This window comes from Hoplias malabaricus, chromosome 18 (assembly GCF_029633855.1).
Source record: "Hoplias malabaricus isolate fHopMal1 chromosome 18, fHopMal1.hap1, whole genome shotgun sequence".
NCBI classification, from domain to species: Eukaryota; Metazoa; Chordata; class Actinopteri; order Characiformes; family Erythrinidae; genus Hoplias; species Hoplias malabaricus.
Window position 1 is genome coordinate 34,019,996 of NC_089817.1, and position 17,500 is coordinate 34,037,495.

Sequence of the window (17,500 nt, forward strand, 5' to 3'; positions counted from 1 at the left end):
AAAAAAAAAGGAAAAGATACCTCAATATTACCCACCTGTGGAGCGGGAATAGAGCATGAGTTTGTAGTTTTGTAGCAATGAGACTGAATGAAACACCTGAATTCAATAACAGGATGTGTTCCAATAGTTTTGTCTGTATAGTGTACATTGTTGTTTAGTGTAACACAACACATTGATGGAACTCTAAAATAGCACACTATGCAGTGAATAGGGCAGAGTTCTGGACACAGGTTTGGACTGACGCTCCAGAACCTGACCTCACTGATGCTGATGTGAAGGCTGAATGCCAACAAATCCTCACAGGAATGTTTTAATATGCAATCTACGGAGTAATAATCAGATGTCCAGAAACCTTTGGTCATATAAATGTGTGTGTGTGTGTTTAATTATGTCTTTTTTGCTCTAGGTCAAACTTGCCATAAATAAAGCCCTGTCTGTAAACTGTTCTAAATAAAGACTTTTATTATGAAGTCCTTTAGAGTGTTTATTTCACCTGCAGCTATCCAAGGTACTAATTATATCCCCAGGGTGGGAGCCCTGACGTTCAATGCTACAAACTCACTGACCATACAGAAACACTTTGTAGTTCTGCAATTAGAGACCGTAGTCTAATTGTTGCTCTGCATACTTCATTAGTCCAGTTCACTCCTTTTCTTCTATGCTTAAGACCAATCAACTCCAACTCCAGCAGCACTGCTGTGTCTGATCCACTCTACACCAGCACAACACACACTAACACACCACCACCACGTCAGTGTCACTGCAGCGCTGAGAATGATCCACCACTCAAATCATAGACTACCTGCTCTGTGGGGGTCCTGAGCTTTTTAGAACAGGGTGAAAATGGGCTGCATGCAGAGTGTATGTATGCAGAGCGACAGCTGGACCACAGTGTGTATTCAGTGTGTGGTCAGTGAATGTGATTTTAATGTTATGTTATACATCACAGCAGTCACATTTTTGTAACTTCACATACTCAGTGTTGATTAATAAAAATTTTTATTGTTATTGTTTACTATAATGTGTCATAATGTGTTATAGTGTGTTATGTTTATTGTTTAAAAAATGCTGCTCTAACATTGTAGGGTGTAAGGCAAGGCAAGTTTATTAATAGAGGGCCTTTTGTACACAGTGGCATTTTAAAATGCTTTACAGAACAGTACAAGAAAATTACAGTACGAGAATTTCAAAAGATAATAAAAATAATTTTAAGGGCAGCATGATGGTGAAGGTAGTGTCTCTGTCACGGCTCCAGGGTCCTGGAAGTTTCCCTGTCTCTGTGTGGGTTTCCTCGGGGTGACTGTCTGTGAGGAGTGTGGGGTGTTCTCCCTGTGTCTGCGTGGGTTTCCTCCGGGTGACTGTCTGTGAGGAGTGTGGTGTGTTCTCCCTGTGTCTGCGTGGGTTTCCTCCGGGTGACTGTCTGTGAGGAGTGTGGTGTGTTCTCCCTGTGTCTGCGTGGGTTTCCTCCGGGTGACTGTCTGTGAGGAGTGTGGGGTGTTCTCCCTGTGTCTGCGTGGGTTTCCTCCGGGTGACTGTCTGTGAGGAGTGTGGTGTGTTCTCCCTGTGTCTGCGTGGGTTTCCTCCGGGTGACTGTCTGTGAGGAGTGTGGGGTGTTCTCCCTGTGTCTGCGTGGGTTTCCTCCGGGTGACTGTCTGTGAGGAGTGTGGGGTGTTCTCCCTGTGTCTGCGTGGGTTTCCTCCGGGTGACTGTCTGTGAGGAGTGTGGGGTGTTCTCCCTGTGTCTGCGTGGGTTTCCTCTGGGTGACTGTCTGCGAGGAGTGTGGTGTGTTCTCTCTGTGTCCGCGTGGGTCTCCTCCGGGTGACTGTCTGTGAGGAGGGTGGTGTGTTCTCTCTGTGTCTGTGTGGGTTTCCTCCTGGTGACTGTCTGTGAGGAGGGTGGTGTGTTCTCTCTGTGTCTGTGTGGGTTTCCTCCTGGTGACTGTCTGTGAGGAGTGTGGTGTGTTCTCTCTGTGTCTGTGTGGGTTTCCTCCTGGTGACTGTCTGTGAGGAGTGTGGTGTGTTCTCTCTGTGTCTGCGTGGGTTTCCTCCGGGTGACTGTCTGTGAGGAGTGTGGTGTGTTCTCTCTGTGTCTGCGTGGGTTTCCTCCGGGTGACTGTCTGTGAGAAGTGTGGTGTGTTCTCCCTGTGTCTGCGTGGGTTTCCTCCGGGTGACTGTCTGTGAGGAATGTGGTGTGTTCTCCCTGTGTCTGTGTGGGTTTCCTCCAGGTGACTGTCTGTGAGGAGTGTGGTGTGTTCTGCGTGGGTTTCCTCCGGGTGCTCCGGTTTCCTCCCACAGTGGATTGGAGACTCAAAGGTGTGAGTGTGTGAGTGAGTGAATGTCTGAGTGTGTGTCGCCCTGTGAAAGACTGGCGCCCCCTACAGGGTGTGTTCCTGCCTTGTGCCCAGTGATAGTGGTAGGCTCCGGACCCACCGCCACCCTGAACTGGATAAGAATTACAGACAAATAAAATAAGAATGAAAACAAATCAAAATATAAAAGAAATATAAAAATGTTAAATAAAGTAAAGACATTAAATAAAAGAGATAAATACTCAATAAACAATACATTTAACTGAAAAATAAAAGAAATGAAAGATGTAAAATTAGATGTAGGCTGAACTGTGTAGGGGTGAGTTTTCATGTAAAAGAGGCATTAGAAAATGACCAGGAACATTTTCTGCACTCTCCCAAATGTTTGAAACATCATTGTGTGTGTGTGTGTGTGTGTGTGTGTGTTTCACGCGGTGTCGCTGCTCGGTGCCAATTCTCTGAGACCCCGGCTCTAATGGGCGGTGGTTGATGTTATTTATTCAGTGTTCTGGGATCAGCTTTTCCTAGGTTCTATCACGTGGTGTGAAATGGAGGCGCTGATTGGCCATGCTCCACCAGACTGTATTGTGTGTGTGTGTGTTAGAGAGAGAGAGAGAGAGAGAGAGAGAGAGATAGCAGCCCTGATAAATATGCTCTGTGTCAGACGTGAGGTTCCACAAACCTCTGCTCGCACCGTTTCGTTTCCAAAATGCACGGAGATTTATTTCACGTTTTTGTGACGCGTCTCCTTCGTTTCTGATCTTCGTTTTTCTTTCACTCCCGTTTCCCCCGAGGCTGAGGATGTGGCGGCTCGCTCTGCTGGCTCTCTCCGCGCTGTGGAGCCTCTCCTCGGCCGTGACGCGCTACTCCATCCCGGAGGAAATCGCGGAGGGCTCCGTGGTGGCGAACCTAGCCGCGGATTTGGGGCTGGAGACGCGGGCTCTAGCGGAGCGCAAGGTAAAGCTGGACTACATCCTCAGCAAGAAATATCTGGACGTGAACAAAGAGACGGGTGAGCTGTTTATAGCCGAGAAGATTGACAGGGAGACCTTGTGTCCGGCCAAAACCTCGTCCTCTTGCTTTCTGAAGATGGACGTTATCATCGAGAACCCCATCCGCATATTTAACATCGAGCTGGAGATCATGGACATCAACGATAACGCCCCGCAGTTCAGGAGGGAGAGGATAACGCTGGACATCTCTGAAGCTGCCACTCCTGGAGAGAGGTTCTCACTGACCAACGCTGTGGACGCTGATGTTGCGGAGAACTCCATTGAGAGCTACTACCTGAGCGAGAGTGATGAGTTCACCATAGACATCCAGTCTGGAAGCGATGGCACCAAATATGTGGACTTGGTCCTGAAAGACACCCTAGACAGAGAAAAGAGAGCCGTGCACAATCTGATCCTCACAGCGGTGGACGGGGGCACACCTGCGCGCTCAGGTACGGCCAGCGTCATCGTTCAGGTGCTGGACACCAACGACAATGCTCCCCAGTTTGATCGGCCGGTGTATTCAGTGGAGCTGATTGAGAACGCTATTGTGGGGACCTTAGTGTTACAGCTCAGCGCCACAGACTTGGACGAGGGCACCAACGCAGAAGTAGAGTACTCCTACACTTTATACACATCCGAGAGAACTCAGGAGAAGTTCTCGCTGGACCCCAGCACTGGAGAAATCCGGGTAAGAGGCTTGATTGACTTTGAAGAGGTCAGACACTTTGATATGTACGTGGAAGCCAAGGACAAGGGGGCCAACCCTCTCTCGGGCCAATGTAAGATAACAGTATTAGTCGCTGATATCAACGACAACGCCCCCGACGTCACCATCAAGTCCTTCAAAAGCTTGATCCGAGAAGACGTGGCAGTAGGCACGGTCGTTGCAGTGGTCAGTGTGAGCGATAGAGACTCGGGAGAGAACGGAGAAATGGTGCTGACCGTCAGAAACGCCCCCTTTTTGCCTTTTGCTTTGAACAAATCAGCGGAGGACTACTATGAGCTGGTGGTCCGAGACCCTTTGGACCGTGAGCGAGTTTCCAAGTACGAGATCATCTTTCAGGTCAGTGATCGAGGTACTCCTCCACTGACGGACAACGAGACCATCTCCTTGGAGGTCCTGGATGTGAATGACAATGCTCCTGAGTTTTCTCAATCTTCATACACCATCCACTTGAAGGAAAACAATGAGCCCGGGGCCTTGTTGTGTTCCCTGACGGCACATGATCCGGACTTGAACGAAAACCAGTATCTGGTCTACTTCATCGTAGAAAAGGAGATAGCAAACACCTCAGTGTCAGTCCTGTTCTCCATCAACCCAGAGAACGGAGACCTCCGCGCCTTACGTACCTTTGACTTTGAGCGCGAGAGGGAGTTCATCTTCCACGTCGAAGCCAGAGACTCTGGAGTCCCTCCCCTCAGCAGCAACGCCACAGTTCGGCTGATCATTCTCGACCAGAACGACAATCCTCCCAGAATCGTGTCTCCGTGGCATGCCAAAGGCTCCCTCATCGAGCAGGTAGTCCCTAGGGCCACCGATAAAGGCTCTTTGGTGGCGAAAGTGATCGCGCTGGACGAGGACTCGGCTCAAAACTCCAGGATCACGTACCAGTTCCTACAGGTCACAGATGCCACACTCTTCTCCTTGGACAGCTACAACGGAGAAATCCGTACTGCCCGAATGTTTACATACCGTGACCCCAAGCAGCAGAGGCTTATCGTCATCGCCAAGGACAACGGCGACCCTCCTCACTCAGCTACGGTCACCATCAAAGTGTCCACCGTGGAGCAGGAGGTCACTCAGTTCACCGAGACCACCGAGGTGCCCATAGAGTACGACCTCTTCACCGACCTGAACCTGTACCTCCTCATCGGCCTTGGCTCCGTCTCCTTCCTGCTGCTGATCACCATCCTGGTCATCATCGTGCTCAAGTGCCAGAAAGGGGCCACCAAAGCAGCCCCCCAGGGCCGCAACAGCATCGTGAGCCAGAGGAACTCCACCATCGCGGACTCCACGCTCATCTCCAGCGACGCCTACTGGTACAGTCTGTTCCTGGCCGAGACCCGGAAGGGGAAAGTGGTGGTCCGGCAGCCCTTGCCAAACGGAGCCGGCTTCTTCGTGTCCAGTATTCCTCGGAGTTCTGCTCTCACAGGAACCAGTGAATCCAGGTCTTCCACTTTACAGGTACAGTGTGCCGTGTTTGTGCCTTTATCCGCTGGTTTCACGGAACTGTAAATGGAGCAGGGTCACCATTTTGTATTTATTAAATGTGTCTTATTAAAACTGGGTCATATCTACCTGGCTCAAAAATAAAAAAATAAAGGGGCTCCCAGGTGGTCAGAGTATTGGACTAAAGCAGGTCACAGACATTTTATTAAGAACCAGAACTGTGTTCCCTCTGGAGAAACTGTGAGAAAGTGTATTTAAGTGTATAGTCAATGTTTTCACCCCGACACACTCTGCTCTTTCTTCCTACAGGAATCCAGCAGCGATCTTCCTTGATCCCAGTCCTTCCTCCTTCCTGATTCTTCCAGTGGAATGACTGTGTTGACTTTGCTGAAGAACCAGAACCACGGACTCAAACGGAGAGCATCATGTTCCCCGTTTAAAGTCCCACCACACAATGAAAATAACTTCATAAAGAACACCTTTGCATGGATAAGACGATTGTGACAAACGGCTCCTTGAAAGAACGCTGGGATTGAGACCCACTTTTCGAGGGACTTCAGCCCCCACTTCACCTCCTTCTTCAACCGGATGGACGTTACTCTTCATTATCCTGAGGTCATCATCCAGAAATTGTTCTGGGCTGTTTTGGAATTTGTCTTGGTGTTTCCTGCATGCCGCCAGCTCGGCTGGGATCATATCTCCATTCGTACCAATGGACTATTACTGTATCATAATTTTATAAGAATCTTGATGGGAACGGCACAATAACTCGAGCCCGGCGTGTGAATTATATAGGGCTTGTGATTTTATGATCTCATATCTGCCATGGATAACTCTGCTTTCTCTGACGAGTCTGTATTAAATGTACATTAATGTAATGAGATTTGATTCCATGCAAATTAGGACTGTTTCTATTGGCCTCTTCATTGGAGCAGCATTTAATAACGACCCAGTCTCACTCCAGTTTGTGATATAGTCGCATAAATGTGAGAATACATTCCGTAGTCATACATCTTCATATTCCACTTTTGGTGTGTTCTCCCTGTGTCTGCGTGGGTTTTCTCCAGGTGACTGTCTGTGAGGAGTGTGGTGTGTTCTCCCTGTGTCTGCATGGGTTTCCTCCGGGTGACTGTCTGTGAGGAGTGTGGTGTGTTCTCTCTGTGTCTGCGTGGGTTTCCTCCGGGTGACTGTCTGTGAGGAGTGTGGTGTGTTCTCTCTGTGTCTGAGTGGGTTTCCTCCGGGTGACTGTCTGTGAGGAGTGTGGTGTGTTCTCCCTGTGTCTGTGTGGGTTTCCTCCGGGTGACTGTCTGTGAGGAGTGTGGTGTGTTCTCCGTGTCTGCGTGGGTTTCCTCCGGGTGACTGTTTGTGAGGAGTGTGGTGTGTTCTCTCTGTGTCTGAGTGGGTTTCCTCCAGGTGACTGTCTGTGAGGAGTGTGGTGTGTTCGCCCTGTGTCTGAGTGGGTTTCCTCCAGGTGACTGTCTGTGAGGAGTGTGGTGTGTTCTCTCTGTGTCTGCGTGGGTTTCCTCCAGGTGACTGTCTGTGAGGAGTGTGGTGTGTTCTCTCTGTGTCTGAGTGGGTTTCCTCCAGGTGACTGTCTGTGAGGAGTGTGGTGTGTTCTCCGTGTCTGCGTGGGTTTTCTTCCGGGTGACTTTCTGTGAGGAGTGTGGTGTGTTCTCCCTGTGTCTGTGTGGGTTTCCTCCGGGTGACTGTCTGTGAGGAGTTTGGTGTGTTTTCCCTGTGTCTGTGTGGGTTTCCTCCAGGTGACTGTCTGTGAGGAGTTTGGTGTGTTCTCCCTGTGTCTGCGTGGGTTTTCTTCCGGGTGACTTTCTGTGAGGAGTGTGGTGTGTTCTCCCTGTGTCTGTGTGGGTTTCCTCCGGGTGACTGTCTGTGAGGAGTGTGGTGTGTTCTCCCTGTGTCTGTGTGGGTTTCCTCCGGGTGACTGTCTGTGAGGAGTGTGGTGTGTTCTCCCTGTGTCTGTGTGGGTTTCCTCCGGGTGACTGTCTGTGAGGAGTTTGGTGTGTTCTCCCTGTGTCTGTGTGGGTTTCCTCCAGGTGACTGTCTGTGAGGAGTTTGGTGTGTTCTCCCTGTGTCTGTGTGGGTTTCCTCTGGGTGACTGTTTGAGAGAGATTGAATGTGTATGTTCATTTCACATGATACAGTCGCATAATTAAACAAGGATCTGTGACACTGTCACAAACAGAAGTGAGACACGTAAAATCCAAGAGCTGATGTCCACTGCATAAATATGGCGCATCGCTCTAAAACTCAAGCAGGGTATAGCATTTAAAACCGGAAGAAGATTCCCATATTCACCCTTAGATTTGTCGGTCAACTGATCACTGACCACTCCTCTATTCCCAAAGCAATCTGTGAAAGGGTCAGTGTTGTAGCATTTACTGGAACGTCTCAGGTCACTCATAGTATACGACTCACACTACCTTCAAAAGAGATAATTCCTTGGCTTCACTTGGTTTAAATGTGAGTTCAGTATTGTGGATACACTATGTGGCCAAATATTTGTGGACACCTGCTGTGAAGGGCACTGATAGGGTGTTTCCCCCTCTACTTTATTGCAGTTGCAGCTTCTACTCTTCAGTGAAAGCTTAAGACAAGACTCTGGAGCATTGCTGTGAGAATTTGATGGCGTTTTGCAATTATAAACCTCAGTGAGGTCAGGTACACGGCCCCACATCCCAAAATAACGGATGATGCTCAGCCACTGCGGAGAACGCAAGTTAACGGCTGTAGCCCACACTTGTTCACAATGGACGTGGTGAACTGAAGCTCATGTGCAGCAGCTCCAGAGCAGGTTTGGACTGGTCTGAGCAGTGGTGCACTATTTATAAGTGGGTGTCTACACACTTTTGGACGTATGGTGTAATGTATAATACACGTTTGAATCAAGTAAAGTCTGTGTTCTACTCTCAAGCTGTAGACATCGGTCAGGGATATGTTTCAGTGCTCACAGATCACGGTACCCACAGTTACTGGACCGTGTGTTAGTACCTTGCTGCTTCTAGTGACCTGTCACCTCTCAGAAACACACACCTGTCTGTAGCCAGTCAGGGTGCGATAACTAACCCGGCCAATCACGGAGCAGTACGTAGCTACAGAGGGTTAAAGAAGCAATAAGTAGCAGTTTATGCCAAAACCATACCATCTACACTCACTGTCCATTCTCTCGGCTCCACGGCCCACACCGGTCACTGTACCTCTACAAATACAGGCTGTAACCTATCTGTTGCTCTGCATACTTTCTTAGGGCCCTTCCCCACTGTTCCTCAGCGCTCAGGACCCCCACAGAGCAGGTGTGATGTGGTGGTGGATCATTCTCAGCGCTGCAGTGACACTGACGTGGTGGTGGTGTGTTAGTGTGTGTTGTGCTGGTGTAGAGTGGATCAGACACAGCAGTGCTGCTGGAGTTTTTAAACCCTGTGTCCACTCTCTGTCCACTCTGTGAGACACTCCTCCCTCGTTGGTCCACCTTGTAGATGTAGAGTCAGAGACAGTAGCTCATCTGTCGCTGCACAGTGTGTGTCGCTCGTCCTCTAGTCCTTCATCAGTGACACAGGACGCTGTCGGCTGGATGTTTTTGGTCGGTGGACTGTTCTCGGTCCAGACACTGAGGGGTTTAAAAACTCCAGCAGCACTGCTGTGTCTGATTCACTCTACACCAGCACAACACACACTAACACACCACCACCACGTCAGTGTCACTGCAGCGCTGAGAATGATCCACCACCACATCACACCTGCTCTGTGGGGGTCCTGAGCGCTGAGGAACAGGGGGAGAGGGGTAACAAAGTATGCAGAGCCACAGCTGGACTACAGGGAGAATGAGTAAAGTTTGGGCTGAGTTTGTGTCTGTGGTAGAAGGTAAACAGGAAGTGCTCCTTATTGCTTCTGTGGAAGGTGGAGGACTGTTTTCTTTTTTAAAACCTATTAAGACTAGTGTTTCTCTGTGTGACGTTGTGTAATGGAGTATCTGCATTTCTTCTGTTCTTTTTGAGTCTGAATGATCTTAAAGAAGTGTATTATCTCTATATCGCTGCTTCTTTTGTGACATGTAAAGTGCATTAGGTTCTGCATTGTGTTAGTGCCTCAGTGTCGGGCCGAAGGAAATGTTATTCTGCATCACGTAAGCTTTTTAAATCCAAGGATAAAAGTGATATTTTTAATTCTTTATATAAAAAAACACCAGCTCAAACATGTGCTACACTGAATTTACAGGATCCGTGTGTGACGTCGCTGTCTGACAAAACGTCTCGGGACAGAAGCTTCACAGGACGGAGGACACACTTTCTTAGCGTCTCAGTGTTAAAGGAACGTAACTGGATTACGACTGGACACAGAGTAAACGTTAGGAAATATATTTCTGATCTCAAACAGAGACACGAGGCTTTGTTCTGACAGCAACAACATTGTTCTTTTACCGTGGGAAGTGTCCGCGTCGATGTGATAACGTTTGATGAATGTGGAAATGATGGATGTTTTTGAATCAAGTCAATTCAGTGTATTCCTTATAAGGGTTAGAACAGGACTGTGGTAGAGAGACACTGAGAGAGAGAGAGAGAGAGAGAGAGAGAGAGAGAGAGAGAGAGAGAGAGAGAGGGAGAGAGAGAGAGAGGAGAGAGAGACAGAGAGAGAGGAGAGAGAGAGAGAGAGAGAGAGAGAGAGAGAGAGAGAGAGAGACGGAGAGAGGAGAGAGAGAGATAGAGAGAGAGAGAGAGAGATGAAATGTGGGTCACTGGTCTCAGTCCTGTTACATGAGCTGCACTTAGGAGGACAGGAGACGTACAAGGACATCTCTGAGGAAAAAAAACACTCTCCTTCAGTTCTTAAAGGGCCCATTTCCTCTATTTATCCTCATTTTTTTTTATTTTTCCTTGACTTTTATGACATTTGCCTGTTTTTTATTTATTTTATTATTATTTCATAATTCATTCACAAAATTATGTCTTCAACCTAAAGATGCTGTTTTTGTTACTGTGCCTTTAAGACGTTTATGTAAACCGACTGTGTTCTGATTGGCCGCCTCGTATTGTGCCTCATTCAGGAAGCACCTGTAAACCTCCACATTCGCTCAGTGTGAGTGGGCGGAGCTACACAGCTGTAAGCTATAAAGTATAGACACCTGTTGCTTCTCTGATGTCACAGAATGGGTGTGGCTTCAGTGCTATATGCTAAATAGGGCGATGTATGTATTTAACTGTGTTGATTCCTGTGACATCACAGAAACATCACACAGTAGATTCATTATGGACTGGCTTTAAAGGTCTGTGAGTTTATAGCAGTGCCGCAGTCACATCAAAGTGGAACATACAGGTGTGAAGACTTGTGATCTCAACTTTTCATGGTGTGTGTTGAAGGTGGATGTGTGTTTTGAAAACTACACGTTTATGTGTGGATACTTTGTTTGTTTATTTATTTATTTATTTTAATTTTTGGATGAACTACCTGAATTGATTCTTCTAATAAGAAAATAAAGTATTCAACCCACTGGGCTTAGTGTTAAATCTGGTGCTGATCAGTAAGGCAGCTCTGCTCTCTGAGTGTAGCCTCATTCACGCTGGTAATTAGTGAAAGAACACTGCTGGTGGAAAATACACACACACAATATGAATTCTTTAAGTGTTATGATGCATCTACACACACGCACACAAACACACACACACACACACAAACACACACACACACAAACACACACACACCCACACAAACACACACACAAACACACCCACACACACACACACAAACACACCCACACAAACACACACACAAACACACACACACGCACACAAACACACCCACACAAACACACACACAAACACACACACACGCACACAAACACACACAAACACACACACAAACACACACAAACACACACACACGCACACAAACACACACAAACACACACACAAACACACACACACAAACACACACACACAAACACACACACACACACAAACAAACACACACACACAAACACACACACACACAAACAAACACACACACACAAACACACACACACACACACAAACACACACGCACACACACAAACACACACACACACACACACACACAAACACACAAACACACACACACACACAAACAGACACACAAACACACACACAAACACACACGCACACACACAAACACACACACAAACACACACACACACAAACACACACACACAAAAAACACACACACACACAAACACACACACACAAACACACACACACAAAAAACACACACACACACAAACACACACACACACAAACACACACGCACACACACAAACACACACACAAACACATACACACACAAACACACACACAAACACACACACACACAAACACACATACAAACACACACACACAAAAAACACACACACACACAAACACACACACACACAAACACACGCACACAAACACACACACAAACACACACACAAACACACACACACACAAACACACACACACAAACACACACAAACACACACACACACAAACACACACACACACACACAAACATACACACAAACACACACACACACACACAAACACACACACACAAACACACACACAAACACACACAAACACACACACAAACACACACACAAACACACACACACACAAACACACACACAAACACACACACACACATTTTAAAATAATATTTTAGACCCCTTTAAAGGGAAAGTCTACAGTTGTGGGGAACTGCAGTTCTCTCTGGTTGTTTACGTTCAGAAGCTAAGTGTCTTTAAGGTGGAATGTGTGTGTTTGAGGGAAAAAGTAACAGTTGTTTGTACGCGGCTGAAGTGTAAGTCGTCTAAGTGTTTATTCACTGTTTGAATTCCCCAGGAACTCATGTAACTCGAGGTGTTTAGTTTTGTAGCACTGTCGCTAACGCAGTTAGCCCTCTGAGTTTGAGCAGGAATAGAGCAACATCCTCTTTCAGGTCATGCTTTTTAGGGTTTGGAGTCTCTCCGTTGTCTAAAACTACTCCAGAGAGACAGAGACTAGTATACCAGCTGAGCCAGTTTGTCTTTTCACTCATTTACAAACACAGGGGCTTCGTAAACACATTAGACACAAATCCACTGCTGAGCGGCACATGGTGAGGAAACATCTTCTGAATTTTATTTAAAGCGTTTTTTAATTACAGTCATGAACTATGCCTTTAACAGTGTGTTTTTTCCACAGTGTTGGCCCTTTAACCCTGTCTCTGAGCGCTCTCGTGTTCTGAGAGGGACAGGGGTCAAATAGAAACAGTGTAACAGCATGTGTGTGTTTTTTCTCTGTGCTTTAGAGGGCAGTCTCGCTGGGACAGTTACACTGAGAGATGGGCTGGGTGTTGTATGTTAGTGTAGTCAGTAATAACAGACAGAGGGAGCAGGAGAGTGGGCTTTGACCCCCCCCCCCCCGAGTTCAGAATGCTGTTAACATAAATAAATATATACCCTTATCAGCCACAAGATTAAAAACACTGATTAACTGTTTATTATGGCTTTCGCCGAGAGCTTGAGTGAGGGCAGGAGAAATGATGTTTTGCTCAGAATGCCTTCAAAACTCAGGTCTTGTGTGGTGTTCCCTGTGCGCAGTGGTAAGTACCAAGCACACGGGGCGCGAGGAAGGATGACCGATGACCAGGGAGAGGGTCATGGGTGAAGACGAGACCGCCTGAAGAGCTACTGCTACGAAGCTCACAGCAGACAGTTCAGAACATCCAAGCTTGGTCCTGGAGTGTGTTGGAGGTTTGCTGATGCTCCATGTTCCATTAGGAAATTTGGACACTTGGTAACAACACACACACGCCATGTATGGTACCACTTTCACATAAGATTACAGTTATAACTGTTTATAAATGGTTTAAAAACATGTTTATTACATTGTATTGATTATGAATATGTTGTCACCTTAAAGGTCATTAATAATTGTTTGTTGTTTAATAGTCAAAGCTCAGACCTGAGGATGAGGATTTAGTCGTTGTCTAAAAACAACACTTAGTCGCTGGTTCATTCATTAAAGGGTTAAAGATACCAGCAAATCTGAGCTGGAGCTGACGGGGTTAATGTCGACTGACGGAGGACACACAGTGAGATCTGAGGTTTAACTGCAGATGGATGTGGGTTCACTATTTGGCAAAGAAGAAGTCACAGTCGCTCTTTCTAGCTGTGTGTTATAACTGATTATTAATGACTATTAATGGATTAACAACATAGTTAATAACTGTTAATAAAGAGATTTATAACCTTTTATAAACGTTTATGAGTGTAGTTTGATCATAAAGTGGTACTTTTTTGGTTTTTTTTCCCTGTGGAAATGTGATGTTAATGAAGTATATTTAACACATTTCTTTCTTTGCGTTTGTTTCAGCTTCGTGATGGGACCCTTTTTCTTCAATAGCTTTGTTTATAACAGAAATAAAGGCTTTATAAAGGATCTCTGTGGCTCTGTGGAGACTGGTTTATTTTAAAACCTCACATTGAAGTCATTGAACAAACATCATCACTGTGAACCACTCACTGCACAAACAGGATGCTCAATGCCCCTGGGCTGTAGAGCAGTGATGGGTCTCTGTCCTGTAGCTTTAGGAAGAGCGTGAGTGAGTGTCAGATCTAATCCAGTGTCAGCACCTGACCCCTCTACTGTACCGTGTATTCGATTGCCATCAAATTCCCACAGCAATGTTCCAGCATCAGTTCCTGGAGGAGTAGAAACTGTAACCGCAGCAAATGAGGTGTAACACCTTCTTAAAGCGCTCGGCTTTGACGAGTCGGTGTCTGAAAACTTTTGGACAGTGGAGAATTGGACTTAAAAACAATGAAGAACTAAGGCCTTAAAAACCCGTTTCCCTCCCGTCTCCGCTTCTTCTGCTGATTACAGGGATCAGGATTCGAGGCAGTGAAGATACAGGGCTCTGTGTGATGTGAGGACACTCTGTGGTCCTGAGCCAGCAGCTCTGTCACCATGGCAACAGTCTGCATAGCAACCGCTCCGTCTCCACTTAGTTACAGCACAGCACACCTTTTTTTAACCCCAACACAAGACCTTCGCCCACATTTATATCAGCCCTCATCCCCCACTCAGTCTCAGTGCAACCCCACACACACACACACACACACACACACACACACTCACACACTCACACACACACACACACACACACACACACACACACACACACGCGATTTCCCTGAGTATTTGAAATGAGAGATACATCAGCTCTCTCTTTCTCTGCAGTGCTGCTTTTGTTTCCGCTGCATCAGCATGTTCCAGCTCTATCTCAGAGAGAGAGAGAGAGAGAGAGAGAGAGAGAGACACTGAACTGTAAATATGTTCTGTATCTCTGTGAGGAGTGTACTGCTGTGTCCTGTGTTTGTGAGGGGCATCACCCTGCAGCACAGTGAAGTTCCGCTGATGAACGGGATCGTTATTCTGCTCTTGGCCGCTAGGTGGGAGTGCAGAGCGGGTGCAGATGATCACACGGAGCAGCAGAGACCCGCCTCTGCTTCAAACTCAGAGCCAGAACCAGAATCAGAACCAAAACTAGAGACCGAACTAATAGAATAATAACAACCAGAACCAGAATCATAACATGCACCAGACCCAGAGCCAGAACTGGAACCAGAGCCAGAACCGGCACCAGAGACAGAACCTGAACTCTGTAAAATAATAATAATAATAATAAGAAGAAGAAGAAGAAGAAGAAGAAGAAGAGATAAAAATGTATATTTTCTATTGTTTAACAGCAAAAAGCAACAAGAACAATAATAATAATAAATCACCATCACAACAACAAATAAATATAAAAAAATAAATAAATCATCATCATCACATCAACAATAATAATTGTAAATAATAATAATAATAATAATAATAATAATAAAAATAAAACTAAATAATAAGTTAAATAGCGCCTTTCACAAACCCAAGGTGCTTTACATAGAAGAAAAAAAAGATGTGTGTGTGTGTGTGTGTGTGTGTATGTGTGTGTGTAGGTGTGTGTGTGTGTGTGTGTGTATGTGTGTGTGTGTGTGTGTGTGTGTATGTGTGTGTGTAGGTGTGTGTGTGTGTGTGTGTGTATGTGTGTGTGTGTGTGTGTGTGTGTATGTGTGTGTGTGTGTGTGTGTGTGTGTGTGTGTATGTGTGTGTGTGTGTGTATGTGTGTAACTTACAGCCCCCCCCCCCCCCCCCAACACACACACATACACACACACACACAAAGAGGAAAAGAGTAAAGTTTTAAGATCTGAAGGACAACAGTGACGTAGAGTTACGAAGAGAGGACGGTAGAGAATTCCAAAGTTTGGGGACAGCAGCACTGAAAGATCTGCCACTCAAAATATAACAGTAATAATAACAATAATAATAATAATAATAATAATAATAATAATAATAATAATCCTGGTGAAAAACTGAAAACGTCAGGAGACCTGTCCCTTGCTGTGGTCAGAGGAGCTGTCCGGCCCCTGGTGCTGATTATTTCTGTCTAATGCTTCTAAACGTTGTCTTTTGTTGGTTAAAACCCTGTTATTGTTCCATACGTAACTACATTTATTATTATATGTTTAAAGATATATTAATATGACTGTGCTATTTCTCATTATAGCAGTTCCTCCATATGCCCACACGAGGGCAGTGTTTACCAATAAATCTTTCAGAGAACGTCCAGCTTGAAGTCCTATTACCAAAAGCGAAGCTCCAGCCAATCACGGTCGAGGTGGGCGTGTCTTATTTTTTATTTTTTTGCAGAAACCCAGGGCTGGAATCAGCGCTTTTAATAAACGTCTTCTCAAGGAATAACACAATAATCCACCGCTCTCTGTCTCTCCTTCAAGGATCCTCTCCGAAACCGTGTGGACAATGTCTCACCGCCCCGAGGCAGGACATCTGTGGACAGCCTGTGTGTTTGTGCTCTCCTTTTGTGCCGAGAACGTGATGTCCCGTCAGATCGTCTACTCCGTGCCCGAGGAGGCGAGTCCGGGGACGATCGTAGGAAACATAGCCAAGGATCTGAACTTGAGACTGGACGAGCTGGAGTCTCGCGGGCTGAGGATCGTCTCGACGTCGTATAAGCAACGTTTCGACGTCAATGTGAAGACCGGAGGCTTGTTCGTGCGTGAGGCCATCGACAGAGAGGAGCTGTGCCCTAACAGCGAGGTGTGCACGGAGAGCTTGGAGGCTATAGTCAGTGACCCACTGCATGTGTACAGTGTGGAGGTGAAGATCGTGGATATTAATGATAACACGCCCATGTTTCCAGGGAAATCTCAACACATTCCCATTTCTGAGCTGACTTTTCCAGGAGCCAAGTTCCCTTTGGTGAGTGCGGAAGATCTGGATGTGGGAATCAATTCTGTAGCATCTTATAAACTCTCAGCCAATCCTCATTTCGCTCTGGAGGTCCATACAGACGCTGAGGGGGGGCCTTCTGCGGAGCTGGTGCTGCAGAAAGCCCTAGACAGAGAAAAGCAAGCGGAGATCCAGCTCATATTGACCGCTGTCGATGGTGGGAGACCAGCGCGGTCAGGAACAACCCGTATTATCATCAGTGTGTTGGACGCCAATGATAACGCCCCTACATTTGCCCGGGCAGTGTACAAAGCTCGGGTTCTTGAAGATGTAGCCGTAGGTTCCACCATATTAAAGCTAAACGCCACTGATCCGGATGATGGCATCAATGGGGAGGTCATCTACACCTTCAAACAAGGTCAGAAAGGCATCTCCAACAAATTCAGCATTGACAGCAGCACTGGGGACATAACCATAGCCGGGGCTTTAGATTATGAAGATGTTAATGCCTATGAAATACGTGTAGAGGCTCGAGACAAAGGCCACAGCCCACTAGCGTCCCATTGCAAAGTGTTAGTTGAAGTTCTAGACATAAACGACAACGCACCGGACATCAAACTCTCCTCTCTACTGGACAGTGTACGCGAGGACGCCAAAAAGGGCACCGTCATAGCGTTCATCACCGTCCAGGACAAGGACGGAGGCAGCAATGGGAAAGTCCACTGCTCCG

General features: G+C 46.6%; 2 protein-coding genes across 2 annotated transcripts in view; both read left to right on the forward strand.

Moving 5' to 3' along the window:
* The first annotated feature begins 2,980 nt into the window (after nt 1–2,980).
* On the forward strand, nt 2,981–6,569 carry LOC136674995 (protocadherin alpha-C2). The gene is made up of 2 exons (XM_066651357.1): nt 2,981–5,488; nt 5,783–6,569. Exons 1-2 carry the CDS (start codon nt 3,110–3,112, stop codon nt 5,804–5,806), a joined length of 2,403 nt encoding a protein of 800 aa, XP_066507454.1. The 5' UTR covers nt 2,981–3,109; the 3' UTR covers nt 5,807–6,569.
* A 9,847-nt stretch (nt 6,570–16,416) lies between these two features.
* The window catches only part of LOC136674471 (protocadherin alpha-13-like), a 5,390-nt gene continuing 4,306 nt past the window's right edge, over nt 16,417–17,500 (forward strand). Inside the window, exon 1 of the mRNA XM_066650475.1 lies at nt 16,417–17,500. This exon is cut by the window's right edge and continues 1,220 nt beyond it. Coding sequence (XP_066506572.1) covers nt 16,417–17,500 — 1,084 coding nt within the window.

Excerpts from the sequence above, each read along its gene's own strand:
- LOC136674995 (XM_066651357.1), top strand. The coding sequence starts at position 3,110 with ATGTGGCGGCTCGCTCTGCTGGCTCTCTCCGCGCTGTGGAGCCTCTCC. Across the intron at positions 5,489-5,782 it reads CCAGGTCTTCCACTTTACAG|GAATCCAGCAGCGATCTTCC; the intron begins GTACAGTGTGCC and ends TTCTTCCTACAG.